General features: G+C 38.2%; 1 protein-coding gene across 3 annotated transcripts; it reads right to left on the reverse strand.

The window, feature by feature from the left end:
* Window positions 1–693: 693 nt before the first annotated feature.
* Window positions 694–16,982, reverse strand: calm3a (calmodulin 3a (phosphorylase kinase, delta)). 3 transcript variants are annotated; one of them, XM_051861312.1, is made up of 7 exons: window positions 16,791–16,976; window positions 9,356–9,386; window positions 7,463–7,539; window positions 7,238–7,381; window positions 6,373–6,479; window positions 4,303–4,438; window positions 694–2,279 (listed from the first exon to the last, which is right to left on the reverse strand). In XM_051861312.1, the coding sequence occupies exons 3-7, from the start codon at window positions 7,503–7,505 to the stop codon at window positions 2,251–2,253; spliced, it is 459 nt and encodes a 152-aa protein (XP_051717272.1). In that variant the 5' UTR covers window positions 7,506–7,539; window positions 9,356–9,386; window positions 16,791–16,976; the 3' UTR covers window positions 694–2,250. The 3 variants fall into 3 exon arrangements, with proteins under 3 accessions (XP_051717272.1, XP_051717274.1, XP_051717273.1); XM_051861314.1 differs by lacking the exon at window positions 7,463–7,539 and having other exon boundaries at window positions 16,791–16,982; XM_051861313.1 differs by lacking the exons at window positions 7,463–7,539; window positions 16,791–16,976 and having other exon boundaries at window positions 9,356–9,392.
* Between the last annotated feature and the right edge of the window lie 765 nt (window positions 16,983–17,747).

Genomic DNA, 17,747 nt, shown 5'->3' on the forward strand with positions numbered 1-17,747 from the left:
ATCGCGCGGTGTTTCCGTGACTGCCCAAAGTGCGTGAATATAAGGCACTTGGTTGTCGGTTGCTAAGCATCTAGTTGTAACATTCTAACACCGCAAAGTTTCACACTGTACAATTTTGGCACTGCAATGTGAATTTAACACCGCAAAAGCGGTGCTTCAGAACAGGGTTTCATAACCCCGGGTAAAAAGCAGTGCTAACCCCGCATCTAATTTACGAGTGTGAACGCTCCTTTACCCGGGGTTAAAAGCGGTGTTTAGAACGACGATAAACCGGTGTTAAGTGCAGTGTAAAAAGCCCTATATTGCACAAGGCCCCATGTCATATTAAAGATTCAACTGCTTTTGTTTTGCAGGACTTGTTGCAAAGCTGTCACTTCTAAAAATCATGTATTTACAATAAAATATTTTAAATTAGCAAGTGCAAATGAGGTCTTTTTGAGATGCCCTGAATGAACTTCTCACATGCCACTCGGTCAGTATTGCACATCCTATGCAAAAGGAAAAAAAGAAATGCATCCCTATTTAACCCCAGATTACAGCTTCATCCAGCACAATCCTAAGAGTTAAACCTAAGTACAGGTCAGATTCGGCTTGAGACCTCTCGGATGAGTGAGCGGATTAGCTTGGAGCTAATGACAAAACCTGATAAGTCACAGTTACACATAATGACAACATGAACATCAAACACAGAAGTGTATGCATAAACATATACATTTATTTTTATTGGAAAACACTGATACATACTTCACATATTATCCATACAGATTTCACAAGTTGAGTATTCCCACGTCCTGTCGCTCATTTTCTAACCCTGCCAACACGAAACTCTCAAGACAGTCCAGAAAAGAGTAAGATATGCTATGTAAAGCTCTTCCACAAGAGTAATACGGTTTGGCTAGAAAAAAACAATTATGAGACCAATAACAAGCCCTTCATGGTCTTACTAGCGACACAATTCAATACATCGTCTATCCCCCCCTCAAAATAACCCCTGTTCGACAGTTTCACCTTTATCGGTCGTCTTGCAAGCGGTGCGCAAATGAAATTTGGAGCACTTGACAACAAGAGGTGTGACAAACCCACAAGAGCAGGAGACATATGAGCCGTAAAAGCAGCAGCAGCAGGTTCCTCTTCTGTGGTTGAATGTATAATCTACACCAAAGTGCAAATATATATATATATTTGTGTGTGTATATTCATAGATTGGTAACATACTTCTTAGTTGACTACAAGACCTCTTGCAAGAAAGTTGAGGTTTACGAGTATTATGGCACATTTCAAGACCATGGATCAAACAAAAGTCACAGACCTAACTAGAATAACAATAAGCAATGCAAAGTTTACCAGACGTTAATATTGCAGAACAGTACATTTATAAAGCATAACACTGATTATCTATGCAACTATATAATTTTTACAGTTATGCTATTTGCGTTATTCTGTCACATTTCCATTCTGCTGTACATACTTTGCATCTCAACGCTCCCACAAAGTTTGAAGTCATCAGAGACAAAACCCACATTAAAAATAAAGGTTTAAACCAGCTGACGAGAACCACTGGCAACCAAGTACATGGCTTATAGCCCATAAAGACACTCTTCAAGTCGTACGGCGCCATTAAACCGCAGATTATGAGTATGACGTCGGGTTTTTACAATATGTACGTCTTCATAAGCATCCAGTTTCCGTTCCGTTTGGAGTCTTTAAAAGGAGAAGGCAATACACAAAAGCATGGCTTCACCACAGGGATCACACGCAAAAGTTTCGCTCAGTTTGTATTAAAGGCAGCACTGTGACCCTGGACTAATTACCACAATGTTTTAGCATTATTATTATAGTTTTTTTTTTTTTTTTTTATTTACTCTATTTTGGAGCGATGAAAGAACACTCATGAAAGGAGATGTCCTCTGCATTTTAAACGCTGCCGTTCTAGGCATGGACTTCAACTCGTGTGCGACTAAAGTGACGTTCTGTCCTCAAAATTTTTGTCAGGTCTGGAGACGTTTGCTCCAAAAGGGCTCATGCAGTTATGCTTGGTCCATTCACTTCTGCTGGGACAATTCTGCTAGTATATTTCACAAATTGCTTCTAAATTTTGTTTTGTTTGTTTTTTTGGTAAGAGATCACAGAATTTGACATTCCAATACTCTCTGAAGTAAACTTTAGATTTTTTTTCTTTTTAAAGACAGAGTGATCTTAGTAGGACAAGCAATGTAAGAGAGAAAGAGAGATACAGGATAAGACAATCCTTCACTTTGCAGTCATCATCTGGACAAACTCTGTGAAGAGAGAGAGAAAAACAGATAATAGTAATCTAATGACCATTTAAAAAAAAAAATCTATGGATTTTCCTTTCTATTATAAAAGAAGAATTTTCTATGTTGCTCTTTTATTTGAAAGTTCAGTTAAGGACTGTTTTTTTTCTGTAATCTTTTGGTTAAAAAAAAAAAATACACAATAAAAAAATAAAATTATATTATATAACCTTTTTAAATAAATATATACACGCACACACACTATCACTCAAAAGTTTGGGATCAGTAAGATGTTTTAAATGTTTTTTTTTTTTAAAGAAGTCTCTTCTGCTCACTAAGACTGCATTTATTTGATCAAAAATACAGTAAAAATAATATTATTACAATTTAAAATAACTGTTTTCTATGTGAATATATTTTAAAATGTAATTGATTCCTGTGATGCAAAGCTGAATTTTCAGCATCATTACTCCAGTTTTCAGTGTCACATGATCCTTCAGAAATCATCCTAATATTCGCTGCTTGAAAGCATTTATGATTATCAATGTTGAAAACAGTTGTGCAGCTTAATATTTTAGTAGAAACCATGAAACATTTTTCAGGATTCTTTGATAAATAAAATGTTTAAATATTTAAGACATTTATATCGTTACAAATGATTTCTCTCTTTCAGTCCTTGCTGAATAAAATGATTAATTTCTTTAAAAAAAAAAAAAAAAAAATTAACTGACCCTAGACCTTTAAATGATAGTGTATTTATAATGTATAAAATATATAGAATGAGTTGGGCATCTGAAGTTTAATATTTAAGGTTTAAGGATTAGTTCACTTCAGAATTAAAATTTCCTGATAATTTACTCACCTTACCTTTACTTACCTTTAATTTACCCCCATGTCATCCAAGATGTTTGTCTTTCTTTCTTCATTTGAAAAGAAATTAAGGTTTTTGAGGAAAACATTCCAGGATTTTTCTCCATTTAGTGGACATCACTGGGGTTCAACAGGTTGAAGGTCCAAATTATAGTTTCAGTGCAGCTTCAAAAAGCTCTACACGATCCCAGGAGAGGAATAAGGGTCTTATCTAGTGAAACGATCTGTTACTTTCTAAAAAATAAAAATTTATATACTTTTTAACCACAAATGCTCATCTTGCACTGATCTACGATGTGCCACGCATTACGTAATCACGTTGGAAAGGTCACGCGTGACGTAGGCGGAAGTACTGCGGTAGGGTGAAAAACTCATTTTCTCCTCCAACTTCAAACTCGTCCGACATTGTTGTTTTACCTTTTTTGTAAAATCTGTTTGACTTAGTCTTTGCACGTTTGCTTTGTAGACAGTACTTCAGCCTATGTCACGCGTGATATAATATCGCAGAGCAGTGCAAGATGAGCATTTGTGGTTAAAAAGTATATAAATTTTTACTTTTTTTAGAAAATGACCGATCGTTTCACTTGACAAGACCCTTATTCCTCGTCTGGGATCATGTAGAGCCTTTTGAAGCTGCACTGAAACTGCAATTTGGACCTCCAACCCATTGATCCCTATTGAAGTCCACTATATGGAGAAAAATTCTGGAATGTTTTCCTCAAAAATCTTAATTTCTTTTCGACTTATCTAACATCTTAGATGACATGGGGGTGAGTAAATTATCAGGAAATTTTAATTCTGAAGTGAACTAATTCTTTAAGCATTCAAAATAGCAATCGTAATAAGAAAGCAAGCCTGGTGCTTGCCTAGCAAACACCACTAATTATCAGGTACAAGTCCTTCCTATTTTTAGCTATATCACCCATGTACTGTCACTGCGTTTCATTACACCATCACATTCTAGAACTTATTTGTTGAATGTTCAATGCAGGTGTAAAAAATGAATGCAACTCAAAACACTTTCTCTGGAAGGCTAATTAAAAATGAATTCACACAACAGTAAACATGAACAACCTCCATCTGAATAAATAAAGTTTGTATAAAAGTGTCATTGTGGTTATGCAATACAACTAAAAACTTTTCTTAATGAATAGGAATATGCGCCACAGCTGCTCACCTTCATAGTTGACTTGACCGTCTCCATCGATATCTGCCTCTCGGATCATCTCATCCACTTCCTCATCTGTCAACTTCTCGCCCAGATTGGTCATGACGTGACGGAGCTCGGCTGCACTGATGTAGCCGTTTCCATCCTGAGAAGAGAACATTATGCCTCATCACACATCAGGTTCTTTTGTGGTGTATTGTAAATGTGGCTTTTGCCCATCAAGGTAAGGTTAAAAATAACTAAATGTAACTACAAACTGATGAATTGGACATCTGCAAGTGTTATTACAGAATCTACTGAAAACTGCAGAAATTCTATGCAGTTCAACACGCCTACAAAAGGCTTTTCAAACCAAGGATGTGTGAGAGTACTGGCTCTGCACCAGCTGCTCAACTACTGAAATTTCCTTTGCCAGCCATGAGCATCAATTTCCCACTGACGCCCTCCTAAATCTCTGAATGCATTGGCTGTCACTGTGGATATGAGACGTTGAGGTGGTGAGAGGTGATGACGTGTTTTCAGACACATCCAAATGTGTGGCAATATTTTGATTCCATCTGGTATATTTGTTCGGTAACAATTCAGTTTAGGGTACAGTTCTCACTATTAACTAGTTGCTTATTAGCATGAATATTACTAGGACATGGACTCAATATTGGGCAATGCTGTTCACGTGAGCAGCATGACACGTGTTTGATGCTGATGCAGGAGCCGGCCAATAATGAGTCGCCATTCTGACGTAGAACCTGGAAGCGCTGCACTATGTTTACTAGGTTTTTTGTGCACAAAAAGTATTCTTGTCGCATAACATGAAGGATGAACCACTGTAGTCACATGGACTATTTTAACAATGTCTTTACTACCTTTCTGGGCCCTAAAAGTGGTGATTGTGATGCAGTCTATCAGAGGCCAGAAGGCTCACGGATAGACTGCAACCAAACAACCAATAGGAGATAAGACAGGACAGAGAATTGATGGACCAATTTCACTGCTCTATACGATTTGTCTGTAAACACATAAAATGGATAATAAAATGATGCATGGAAAATAAATTGTGAGTTATCATCATCTGTGATTGCATTTTCTAAAGATATGTTCAGACGTGTAGTTTATCAATAACATTAGAGCGACAGCACTTGGAACGCCCAGGAGCAACAAGCGACATGCAACTACAAAGTCACTGGCATTGTGACTTAAAGGCCCTAATGTATACTTGACGCAGTTCTTCGTTCTTAAACAGAAGTTGAACTCTGCAGGACAGTGGCTCTCCAGGAGCAGGATTGGAGACCTCTGGAATGAACCTGTAAAGATTTCCACACCAAAGAAGGTGGAGCCTCAGACCACACCCACCTATTACATTTTTTTTTCTTTCTGTAAACTGTTGAAAGTTTTCTGTTGAAAGTTTGCACTGATGAGTGGTTTTCCAAACACTGAAACAAACGCCAAAACACCTTTATTTGCTCAGATCTTGTTCGAAATTACATCACACCTATTTTTTTCTTCAATTCTGCTAATTCTTCAAGTATATATCTGAGTCTTAAGAAGTCGATTTTTATTATGTATAAGGACACATGAAATGATAATAATGTGATTTCATTTATCTAATACTAAAGGTTTTTGATTCATTTTTTTTTTATTACTTGATTTTGTGTTCAAGTATCTGACTACAAAATACCCATCCCTAGTTCAAAGCAAGTGGAGAAGCAATCAAGTGAACCCAAAAGCAACTGAAGCCGTTTCAAGCACGCTCTTATGCCAACGGCCTGATGCAGCCTGTGCCCACATGGTGAATAATCTAACTCACTGTCTGGAAAACACACCTGCACAGTCCTTACGTAACACTTCACACGCTAGCAGCTACACAGTTTCAAAATCAGCTTGTCAGTGGATTGCCTGGATGACTAGTTGACTGATCATTTTTAAGAAAACCTATTTTGTCTGGTTTTGGGTTCACCTGGTGCATTCTTGTGCTCAAAAGTATCCACCTTGTACATTCATTACGATTCTTCATGAAACGGTTCAGTGCTTAATCAGGTTTCAAGTTCATGGCAGCTGCTGTTAATGGAGACATTTCCTCACCTTGTCAAAGACTCTGAAAGCTTCTCGTATTTCCTCTTCACTGTCCGTGTCCTTCATTTTCCTCGCCATCATGGTTAGGAACTCTGGGAAGTCTATAGTTCCATTGCCTGTGGACAGACAGTACCATGTTGTTGCCATTTACCACAAAACAAAATGAAAAGAAAAAAAGTCATCTTCATATCCTTCCACCAATGAATCTGCTTCAGGCAATCCTCTTCAATATCTTTCAAAGTTTCGATGCCATGAACTTTGCAAACTTTGGCAAGCTTATATCGAGATCTTCCAGAGAAGTGCTTGTTCTAGAAGCCGGACAACTTCGAAACTAGGGCTAGAATGGCGAAATGACATAATCGAGGACAGTCTACTTCGTTGATTGATTTGCGTTGCTCTGTTTATGTTCGTCACTAGCAGTCGCCAGTGAAGTAAATCATAATTTGTGCCCAACACGGTTGCATTTGTACATTTTATTTTTTACATGACTCATAGGGCGAACCTTGCCAATGCTACTCTTCCCTCATGAGAAAAACACCTAACACCTGCCTGATCTAGGACAGGGGTGTCCAATCCTTCTCCTAGAGGATCAACGTCCTGCAGAGTTCAGCTCCAACACACTGGCCTGAAAGTTTCTAGTAACCCAGAAGAGCTTATTTAACTGGTTCAGGTGAGTTTGATTAGGATTGGAGCTGAACTCTGCAGGATAGTAGCCCTCCGGAAGCAGGATTTGACACCCTTGATCTTGAAGGGTACTGTATTGTACATTGATGTGGATGAAAAGAACCCACGTAACATATGTGGACAAACATAATGCTTTAATTGTATCAAACAGAAAGAACAGCGGGACTGTGGAATGTTACAAAAGTGTTACCATCAGCGTCGACCTCGTTGATCATGTCCTGGAGCTCAGCCTCAGTGGGGTTCTGACCCAATGAGCGCATCACTGTGCCCAACTCTTTGGTGGTAATGGTGCCATCGCCATCTTTGTCGAAGAGTGAGAACGCCTCCTTGAACTCTGTTTTGAATTACATACATGCGAGTAAGTACAGTACATGTACACTGCAATGACAAAGGAGCTTTATTTTTGAAGTCTAACCCTCTTTGCACTCTTTGGCAAGTAGGTCATCTTGGCACTCCATGCATAAAGAAAATTTGCATTCTACCAACAGTATACTGCAAAGAGTGAAAGTAGCATTATCATGTGTCAATCAGAACATAATTTACCACTTATCCTCACAGTTACAGCTTACAACTTATGCACAAAGTTACAGCTTTAAAGCAGCAAATTACACACTATTAAACATATGAACATTAGAGGAGTGCAGAATCTATTCTGTGCAACCACTGTAAGGTCAGCATCCCACTAGACCAGTGGTTCGAAGGCCAAGATATTTCTGCTGTTATGACAAAGCTGCTTGTTATTTTGTATTATTATTATTAAGAGAAACTACACATAGCAATATATTAAAATGATTAAATAAAATAATTCCAGAAGTTTCAAGAACTGCATGTTCTTCATGGCTCTTATCTTTATGACCAGTTAATTTGCATGATTTTCCCAATTGTTTCGGGAGAACGTTTTATTTTTTACTCACAAACAGCAACTTCTCAGCAATTTCTTCCCAACAAAATATTTCGGAGTTTGACATAACTTATGAAATACATTACAGAAATTCTCATGACTTAAGATCTTAGGTATTTCCATGACTTTTTCAGGTCTAGAAATTGACCTTTTAAAATTCCCTCATATTTCCAAGTCCGTGGGAAACCTGGTTTAAAATAAAAATTATGTTGCTAAGGGAATGAATTGAAACAATAAATAGCATGCCAGTTTATATCTTTTTAGCTGTTTAGCTTATTTTAATGTTTGCTTTGACTTTTTTAAAATAATTTTAAGCCATCTTGTGGCCCCCTAGTGGGCCGAGCCTCCCTGATCAAAAATAATTGCACTGGACATTTGTTCAGCTGATATTACTTGAAAATTAATCTCAATAAATATTGGGCAATTAATTAGTATCAACCCTTTTCTTAATCGAGATGCTTGGAGTCAGCTAGTGGGACGCTGTCTTAACACGTTCTTCAGATATTATAATTAGGGCTGCCCTAGTCGACTATGAATGTGGCGTGAAAAACAGGAGACTGTCTGAACATTTGAATAATTTATTGATAATCCAGTGTTTTGTGTGTTTTCAGCTGCAGAGATGAAGTCGATGATGCTGGCTTGTCATCTACGCAGTAGTGAATGCGTGTTTATATGCATGTTTCATATGGATTACATAATCTGAGACTATTTAAGATTTTAATCAGTTCACTTAAAAGTAGACTTTTCAAGCTTTCCATAGATATATTTCTCATGTCTATGAGGCAAGCAAATGCAGAGTTTTAGTTCATTTTTGTGACGCGCTCAAGTTCACTTAAAACCGAGACGGCAGAAAGCACATCCTGTTTGTTTTTATTATTTTACAAAATCATAACATTTTGTTGTTATTGTGAGTTTACAGAAATAGAAGCAAATTTACAGTTTCGAATGTTGGATTATTCTTATCTGTATGACCAAAAAATGGAGTATTTTGAGTTAAATGCAAGCGATCGCACAACGCCTCCATCTCATGCATTTATCTAGGTTAACGTTAGAGTGAGCGGACTTATAAAGTTGCTACTACTTACATGTTTCAAGTGTTAATCCATATTTGAGGTCGATGAACGATAGGCGAATGTTTGGATTTTCTGTCGTTATTTCCTGCGTGACTTCGTCACTTCCTGTGGAGGTTTTGTTTTTCTGCGACTAACCGACTAACCGACTAATACCAATTTTTGTCGACTATTAGGGGGCAGCCCTAATTATAATCCCATTTATCAGCACATTTTTTTGCAATATAAGCTTCTATATGCACGCGATTGTCTTCTGCTATGTGTGCACACTGATGATGTCTTGTGTAAGACAGCATTAGTGGCCTTAGTGATCATTTTGAAGCTGACCATCACTCACCGGCAATCTGTTCCTCGGTCAGCTGATCTGCCTGCATTAGAAGAGAGAGAGAAAGAGAAAGGAGGAAGTCAATCAGCTCAGTGCCACATCACTACCAGACAAGCTCCAGTTTTGCGATTCTCACACACGCACACCTCTGACTAAATGAGTATAATAAAGGACATGCATAAAAATACTCCTTTAAAAATATCCACGGCAGTTATAATTAGACAGTGCCACTTAGGGGGTCATGAATGCGACACACTTAAAATGATTGCGCTTCTCTCTGACACGGAGTTCATTACTCAATTATTAAAGACGAGAGGATTCATCTGTACACGTGATTCACTCGGCGTGATTCAGCTGTGACTTTTGGGCATCAGAAGAACATGCTGCCTTGTATTCAAAGGCGGGTGATTCATAAAGCTTGGAGCTTAAAATGGACAGGGTGTAAAATGATCTACGAGAACACAGCGGACATCGATCTGACTCATCCACATACGAGGCAATGACATTAGCTTTAATACTTTTGGCTCGCCATTTGTGAGATGAGAAAACAGCTGATATAAATTATTAGCCCAGTAACAGGATAAGCATACAGGCTTTAATCAAATTTTGTACTGTAAAAGCGGAACTGTCCTGTCTTGTGCTGCAAGAGGAACTAGACTTTTCTGAACATGATGTGTATGAGCTATGCAAAACTCAAAATGTCATTGTCAAATTGATAGTGTGAATGGCACTTTATCGTTCTCAAATAGACATGGGGTCAATGCTAATTTTTTGTCCTGGATCTATTAATTTCATATGCAAGTCATATGCAATGACTTGAACACACCTTTTCAATGATGAGCATGTTTTAATTTATGTGTTTATTGGGTGTGTTTTTCACCATACCCTATTAAATACACCCAGAACACTTGGAATATATGACATGTCTTGCATGGGACCATGTGATACTTCTGCACCTTTTTTAAAAGCTTGATGCTGGTCACCATTTATTGTCAAGATAGCATGACAAGCGTGTGTGGGACATTTTCATATTTCTCCTTTTGTGGTCCAAAAAAAGAAAGAAGGGCATACTGCATTAGAACAACACCAGTGTGAGTAAATGATGACTTGAATTGTATGTATATTAAAAAAGCTTTCTGAAAATGATTATGTTGTGTAGACTCACATTCAAGGTGTAAGGAAAACGTTAAAATTACTTATTTTTTGTACACCCACAATCGAAGCCTGCGCCCAGAAATTCGCGTCTGACAGCACGCGCATACTGAATTAAGCTCTCTTTCACATCTTGTGCCTGAACAGACAATTTCACACAAAATTAGGCCTATGTCAAAATGCCCTTCTTGGCGAGTATCCTAGTAAACATAGTCGGTTATGTCTTAACTGAATGTAAACAGTTAAGAAAGTAAACGCGTGTGTAACAGTATATTAGATCCGTGCATTAGTCTTAAAGTGACAGCAGACTAATATTCCTGCTGCTGTCTGTGTTTTTAATGTTTATAATAAAAAAAAAAACACTCAATGCTCTTGACTGAATAACTTTTGTAACTTTAATAAGGCTCAATCTTTTTTTAATGTATACAGTGAAGACTATGCAGTGCTATTTTACATTTGACTACTTCTACTACTCTACTATTCAATTTTCTGTACCTAATCTACATATAACTACGGTTAGATCTACCTGAAAACCCTGAAAAGCACTGTTTATTTAATTGGCATCATTTCTATTGTGTTTATTTGTGCTATTGCTTGTAGTTTGATTTTTTTTTACCTTATTTTATTGCAGACTGTTTACTTGACTTTAGTAGTGTTTGAAATTTTATATTATATGTAGAATTTTTTCATTTGCATTGTTCTTGCATTCCATGTAAAATTCTGGTGAGTAAAATAAAAAATTTACTAGCCAATGGCGACTTAAGCTTCAGTGTGTCCATAGAGGGTTGCCATATGAAACCAACATAAACACAAAGAGTACAGAACCTGACACATGTATTCATCTACAGTTTTAAAAGTTTGCTCTTTCTTCATTGTATCACTGCTCTGCACAACTCCACCAAAACTTGCTGAAAATTAATCACGAGTGACCCTGAGTACAAACAATAGAGGTGCTTGCCTTGACAAACAAAATCTACTACTCAAACTTTAGGCTAGTGGAAAGGAATGACAGCCCTCCATTCAGACTGTGGCTGTGTCCGAAAGCTGAAAAAAAAAAAAAAAAAAAAAAAAAAAAAAAAAAGCAATAGAAAGGCAACAAGGCACATCTGAATCCAATGCTCGTGTCATATCCTGTCTACTGAGGTGCCTTCATCTGATCGATTTTTGAAGGCAGCATAGATGTATCCTTCACCTCCTTTGATATCCTACAATCCTATGTGTTCAATTCTGTGACAGTCGAACTAAAAAATAAATATGGCCTCTGACGGATGCGGTTGGTGTTTAGTTTGTGTTTCCACTTTTGAATGGTTAAATGCCTGGTTTGGATGCAGGTGGGCTGCCGTCTCTGTTGCTGCCGGCTAACATATTCTGCGCGCTGCTTCTCAGGCCCGTTACCGCATTTCAATGACTGCAGCAATTACTGTGGATTAAGTGGAGCATGAGGGGACAAATGTTTGTCATGCAACAAGAGTCCTTTCCGAGTTGCATTCCAATTTGATGAGCAAGAATATGCTTGCTTGTCTGCTAGGGCTGGGCAAAAAAAAAAAAAAAAAGAAAAGAAAAAAAAATGCTTTTTTGATTAATCATTTTTTTAAATGTGTTAGATTCAATATTGATTCTCAAAAGCCACAAATCGATCTTTTTTTGTATTTATTTCCACAAAAATGTAACATAATGGGCCCTATTTAACAGTCTAACCTCATGATCTGAAGCGCATGGTGCAGGTGCACTTAGGGCGTGTCCGAATCCTCTTTTGCTAGTTTAACGATGGAAAAAATGGTCGGCGCATGGTCCAAAAGGGTCGTCTCTTAATGAGTCATGGGTGTGTTTTGGGCATAACATGCAATAAACCAATCAGAGTGACATCTCCCATTCCCTTTAAAAGCCGATTTTTTAAAAAGCCAATTACAAGGATACATGGGTCAAAAACAACAGAAACAAAAGCTTTATTATCCATTTGTTACTTTTTTTGTGGTGGGGCCAGTGAAAATCATTTACAGAATCAAACTGACAATTGAGAATCAAATTGAATTGAGATCTCGTGAATCGGAATCTAATCGGGACCACACCAGATTTGGGGGCCCTAAGCAATTCCAGGCATGGGTCCCCGACACGCACAAGTTGTTTTATTCTTGTAACCCTTATTTTGCCGTCTCTTTCTCACAACACTCAACCATTTTACTACAATTGTAGTACTGTATGCCAAATCTTAATGTAATATAATCTGTAAATGTTGTATTTTCTCAATGTGAAATAACAAAAATGAATTCATTAAAACTTTACTAAATTTACAAATGAACTAATAAACACAATGCTCTACACCAAGGATTATTTCTACTGGCCCAGTAGATAAAATTTTTACTTGCCCTGCCAAAATTTTTACTGGCCCCACCTCAAAAAAGTAATAAATATGTAAATGAAAATAGTTATTATTTGTACGGTGTTTGACCTATGCAACCTTAATAAATATGGTTATGACACCAAATTTCAGATACCAGTGAAATTTCTCAATACTCGATTCCAAATTGACTTTGTCCGTTCAGGTGCAAGAAGACATGAAAGAGAACTCAATTAAGTATTCACGCGCTGTCTGAGAAGCGGCTTTCCGTGCACTCGGGATGTGTGCACGCACAAAACTTCTCACACAGCGCATGAGTTCTTTTTCACATCTTGCGCTTAAACTGGCAAGGCTTAAAAACACATGCAAATGATAAACTTTTGTTATGATGCAGCACTGGCCCGACTGGGTCAGACATGTCCGTCAACTGTCCCGAGCATCGTTCATGTTGGCCCTGGTCCATCGGGCAGTTCTTATTGTTGAGCCCTGTAACAACAAATTAAACAGCCCTTTCCTAGCCTCAGCCTCAGACGTCACAACCATGGACCACTGACTGAACATCTAATGCATAAGGCACAGAAAATTGGAAACACTTCAAGAGTTTTGAAGTTGTCATCTGATTGAATTCTACAGGATTTCAAGGATATAAACAACACAGATGCAATCAGCACACAAGCAGTGTCAAAGCGGACCTTTAATGCCCCTTTTACAAGATGTAATATAAGCCTCTGCTGTCCCCAGAATGTGTCTGTGAAGTTTCAGCTCAAAATACCCCACAGATCTGCTCCTATTTGGGTGTGAGCAAAAACACGCCATTTTTGTGTGCGTTCCTTTAAATGCAAATGAGCTGCTGCTCCCAGCCCCCTTTCCAGAAGAGGGCGGAGCTTTAACAGCTCACGCTTCGGTTGCTCAACAACAACAAAGCTGGAGAATCTCACGCAGCCAAAATGACGATTGTCAGTAACGGTGTTCAGCCTTACATTGTTCAAACCGGAGTCAGACACTGATGGAGAGACTCAGGAAGAAGTTACAACTTTTAGAATGCATCTGGACGTTTCTGAATAGGGTTGGGTATCGAGAACCGGTTCCATTTTAGAAACGGTTCCAAATTTCAAAGAACCGGGGATTCGATATGAGCAAAGGATAAATTGATTTCTAGCCCTTGCATTAGCTTTACTACTAGATATATTTATGGAGATGAGAAATAAAACCCACCCTGTACAGCTATTATCAGCTGTTCGGCTGAGCTTTCGATGTTGTTACGGAAAGTGCCGAAGCTGATCGGTTGGTTCTTGTCACATGACCTGCGGTGCACTTGCGGCATTCTGAAAAGTTGAGATGTTTTCATCTCGCCGCGGCATAGGCGCGCCTGGAAACAATTGAAATAACAAACATTTTAAATAACGTGCCTACATTTGAAATAACGAACTTGCCCGTGCAAAAGACGTGATATGTGAACGGCCCCTGAGAAACCGGCGTAACTTTCCCAGCTGCGAGTCCTGCTACAAAGCACCAGATACAGCTAATATTAGCAATAGCAGTGTCTCATACTCAGGTACAAAACACAGATGAAAAGACATTCACCTTCGAATTAGAGCCGCATAATTCTGGATAAACTGACAATCAGTTTTGTTTTCTTTATTTTTTAAAATAGTGATCACGATTAAATACATTCGGGCAGCTACATGACAACATTAAAATTAGCCTATATTAATTTGAATCATTCATTCAATCACTTTTTAAAAATTATTTAATTCTGTTTTATTCATGAATACTTGTTTAGTTAATGGACAATCCACCGTTTTAAACGACTAATTTATTTTTAACCAGTCACTTGTTGCCACCTAGTGGAGTACTAATGTATTCAATATTACTGACTTTGCATTTTAATCTCTCTTACGTTACTGCCTCCAATAGCAACTGCCTGTTATATATTTTATGTTGTATTTTTTGTTATACCTAAATAGTTTTGGTTTGTAATTGCTTCTGATCATTCCTTACTGAAAGTGTTATATATTTCATTATTAGATGAATTGCCACAGTTAACAGTTACAGCTTACTGGTTATAGCCTAAATGTGGCAAGAATAAAAGGTAAAAACATTATTCTTGAAGTATTTGCTCTTTTTTTTCCTCTCCATAAAAAAATATTGGAATCGGAACCAAGAATCGATAAGAACCGCATTCGATAAGCAGAATCGGAATCGCTAAAATTAAAACGATACCCAACCCTATTTCTGAATGGTGGTTAGTGGATAAATTTATGTAGTTGCTGTGGAGTTGATTCAACTCATCGACTTGTTAATTTTGTTAATCCGTCACGTTAATCTTTTGTGCAAATCCAGCATTGAATTGACCCTCATTTGTGAAGCAGTCCGGCGTAAAATAACGCCATGGTAACAACACTCTACAACAACCTCTTACTCTTCTCTAAAGCAGCCCAACATGGCCTCACCCCCTTTGTTGCGTGTTCCCGGAGGCAGGGTTTATGCAAATTTTGGGGTTTGTGATGTCACCAACCCAGGAAGAAGCTCGTTGTAGTCCCTACCAGCCATTTGTTGTAGTCCTTAAAAAGCAATTTCAGGGGGCAACAATTTTTCAACCTGCACCAATTTTTAAAATTCCCTGGGAAAACCGTGCATATGCAGTACTAATGGAATGGTCCACTAATCCATGATGGGGGGGGGACTAAAATTAAATATTAATCATGATACCCTATATACAAAAAAAGTATATAAAATAATGTGTTATATATTATTTATATAGGTTTCTGGGTATTTGTTTGGGCCCCCTGATTCCCTAGGGCCCCAAGTGGCTGCTTACCTCACTTATTGGTTAAGTCCGCCATTGGTCTGCACTGCAGATTCAGTGTCAGCGTGTTGCTGCACCAGCTATGATTTGGTTCAATGCAGGGGGAAAGGGGGGAGGGGGACAACCAGGATCCTTCACTGCAGTTCAGCCTGCTGCAATATGCAACTTCACTGCCCACTCCATTCATATGTATGCCTTACACAGCTATATGATCATCTGGGGCTGCGAGATGCTGAACTGCAGATTTTTTTTTTTACTAAAGAGTGCGCAACAGCTACCCTACATGTTGCAACTTTGGCCCATGCAAATGCAACAGACATACAGCCTCGCATCCGCAGGACGTTTGCAAACTTTGTGAACGTGCATGCAATGCAAATATATGGAGGCAAAGCAAGCTAAGACAAATTCAGATTCTTCCAGAAATGAGGAACTTGAGCGCATGCTTTGCTGATGGTTATTTTTACACCACCACGCCCACACTTATCCTTCTGTTAAAGGCAATGAGCTCAGCCCATGTAAAATTAGCAGCCAGTCACTGTTCACACACCGAGATGAGCAGAAGCACTGCGTGAAGTCAACACGCATGATGCTTTACATACTAAACTCGCAATAGTAATGCATCTAACAGACAGCTGCCAATGCTGTGCATTTCATTTCACATATGCATTTGCAACAACTAGAGTCTAATGTGACAAAAACAGCATTAAAGAATGTGCAAGAAACCTAATACAGAAATTGGTGCGCATGTGATTGACAGACTTCAGCTGGCGCGAGAGCAGTAGCGGGAACGCGCTAAACTGCAACGGAACTAATTTATTCATTTATGCCTTTCCAAAAATCTCTTTTAGACTAATTCATATTGATTAGTATAATATTTTCTTATAATATAGATAACACATGTTGATGTACATCTGTTGGATAGCGCTAACTGGCTAATTAGCAGTTTGTTTAAATAAAACATTGATGTATTGCGATACATTTTCACTTTCAGTAAAGCTAAAACACTCTTACTACGTTTTACGTCGGCAAATACAAATCTAAATTATTAGTACAACCATTATCAGCTGTCAAACTGTCTGACAGGATGCTAAAGTGGCTAAACGGTTAGCTAGGAAGAAAAACAGACATAAATGTCAGGCTGTACTCACCATCGTTAAGTAATGCCCGTCCGATTAATGTGTGTAAAATCAACTGCAGAGAGCTGGTTTTGTTTTATTTGTTGGCGTATAAACGCAGGATCTGTTCTTGTGCGTGTGTATGAGTGAGTGAGTGAGCGAGTGACTGACCAACCGACCGCAGATTGAGGTGTAGTAATGCGCCGCCGCTGTGCTCTGGTCTCATTCACACTGTATCCCTCCGCGCTAGCTCAGCTTATTACCGCACACAACACCGCAGGCTATGAGTGAGTGAGGATGAATCGCCAATTCGATAGCCACCCACAGTCTACAGCTACACTCTCTCATACTGTGCGGTTTATCTTTTGCATTGGTGGATTATAAATAGCGCTGCGAATTGAAATGAAACGAATTATAGTGAGACGGAAAAGTCGAAGTTATGACTTAAACCATCGGCTAATTATGACATAAGCTACTAAATCGATATTTTGACTTTAAAATGTAGTAATTATAACATAAAAAACCGAAGATGTGACTAAAAACATATGATCTTCTGTTACTTTATGGCCAGACGGAGATATCTGTGGCGGTGTCGCATATACTGTCTGAGTAGGTGCTTTTTGAAAAAGTTAGCCTAATTTGCGACTGTTAAAAGGTGTGTTATATTTGTGTTAAATGAATGTAATCTGGACATTCGTCATGATGTCAGTCACTTCACTGCCATTCACAACTCCTCTCCCGTGGCCTCATGGGATAGTAAAGTGTTAGCATTGAATGTGCATTTCAGAATCTCTCCAAAAGGTCATCCAGGTAGTTTTGGCCTACTCTTTTATGAATACTGTGAATTCAGACATACTACCCTTTTAACATACTGTTTTTCACCTACTATATAGTAGGCGAGTATGCATATTCAAACGCAGACAGCAGGTGCGTCCCAATTCGCATACTTATGCACTATTCTATGACGTTTTTAAGTATAAATAGTGCAAG

This window comes from Ctenopharyngodon idella, chromosome 15, assembly GCF_019924925.1.
Source record: "Ctenopharyngodon idella isolate HZGC_01 chromosome 15, HZGC01, whole genome shotgun sequence".
Classification (NCBI taxonomy): domain Eukaryota; kingdom Metazoa; phylum Chordata; class Actinopteri; order Cypriniformes; family Xenocyprididae; genus Ctenopharyngodon; species Ctenopharyngodon idella.

Excerpts from the sequence above, each read along its gene's own strand:
- calm3a (XM_051861312.1), bottom strand. The coding sequence starts at position 7,505 with ATGGAGTGCCAAGATGACCTACTTGCCAAAGAGTGCAAAGAGG. Across the intron at positions 4,439-6,372 it reads CTTTCAGAGTCTTTGACAAG|GATGGAAACGGCTACATCAG; the intron begins GTGAGGAAATGT and ends TTCTCTTCTCAG. Across the intron at positions 2,280-4,302 it reads CGGTCAAGTCAACTATGAAG|AGTTTGTCCAGATGATGACT; the intron begins GTGAGCAGCTGT and ends CTCTCTTCACAG.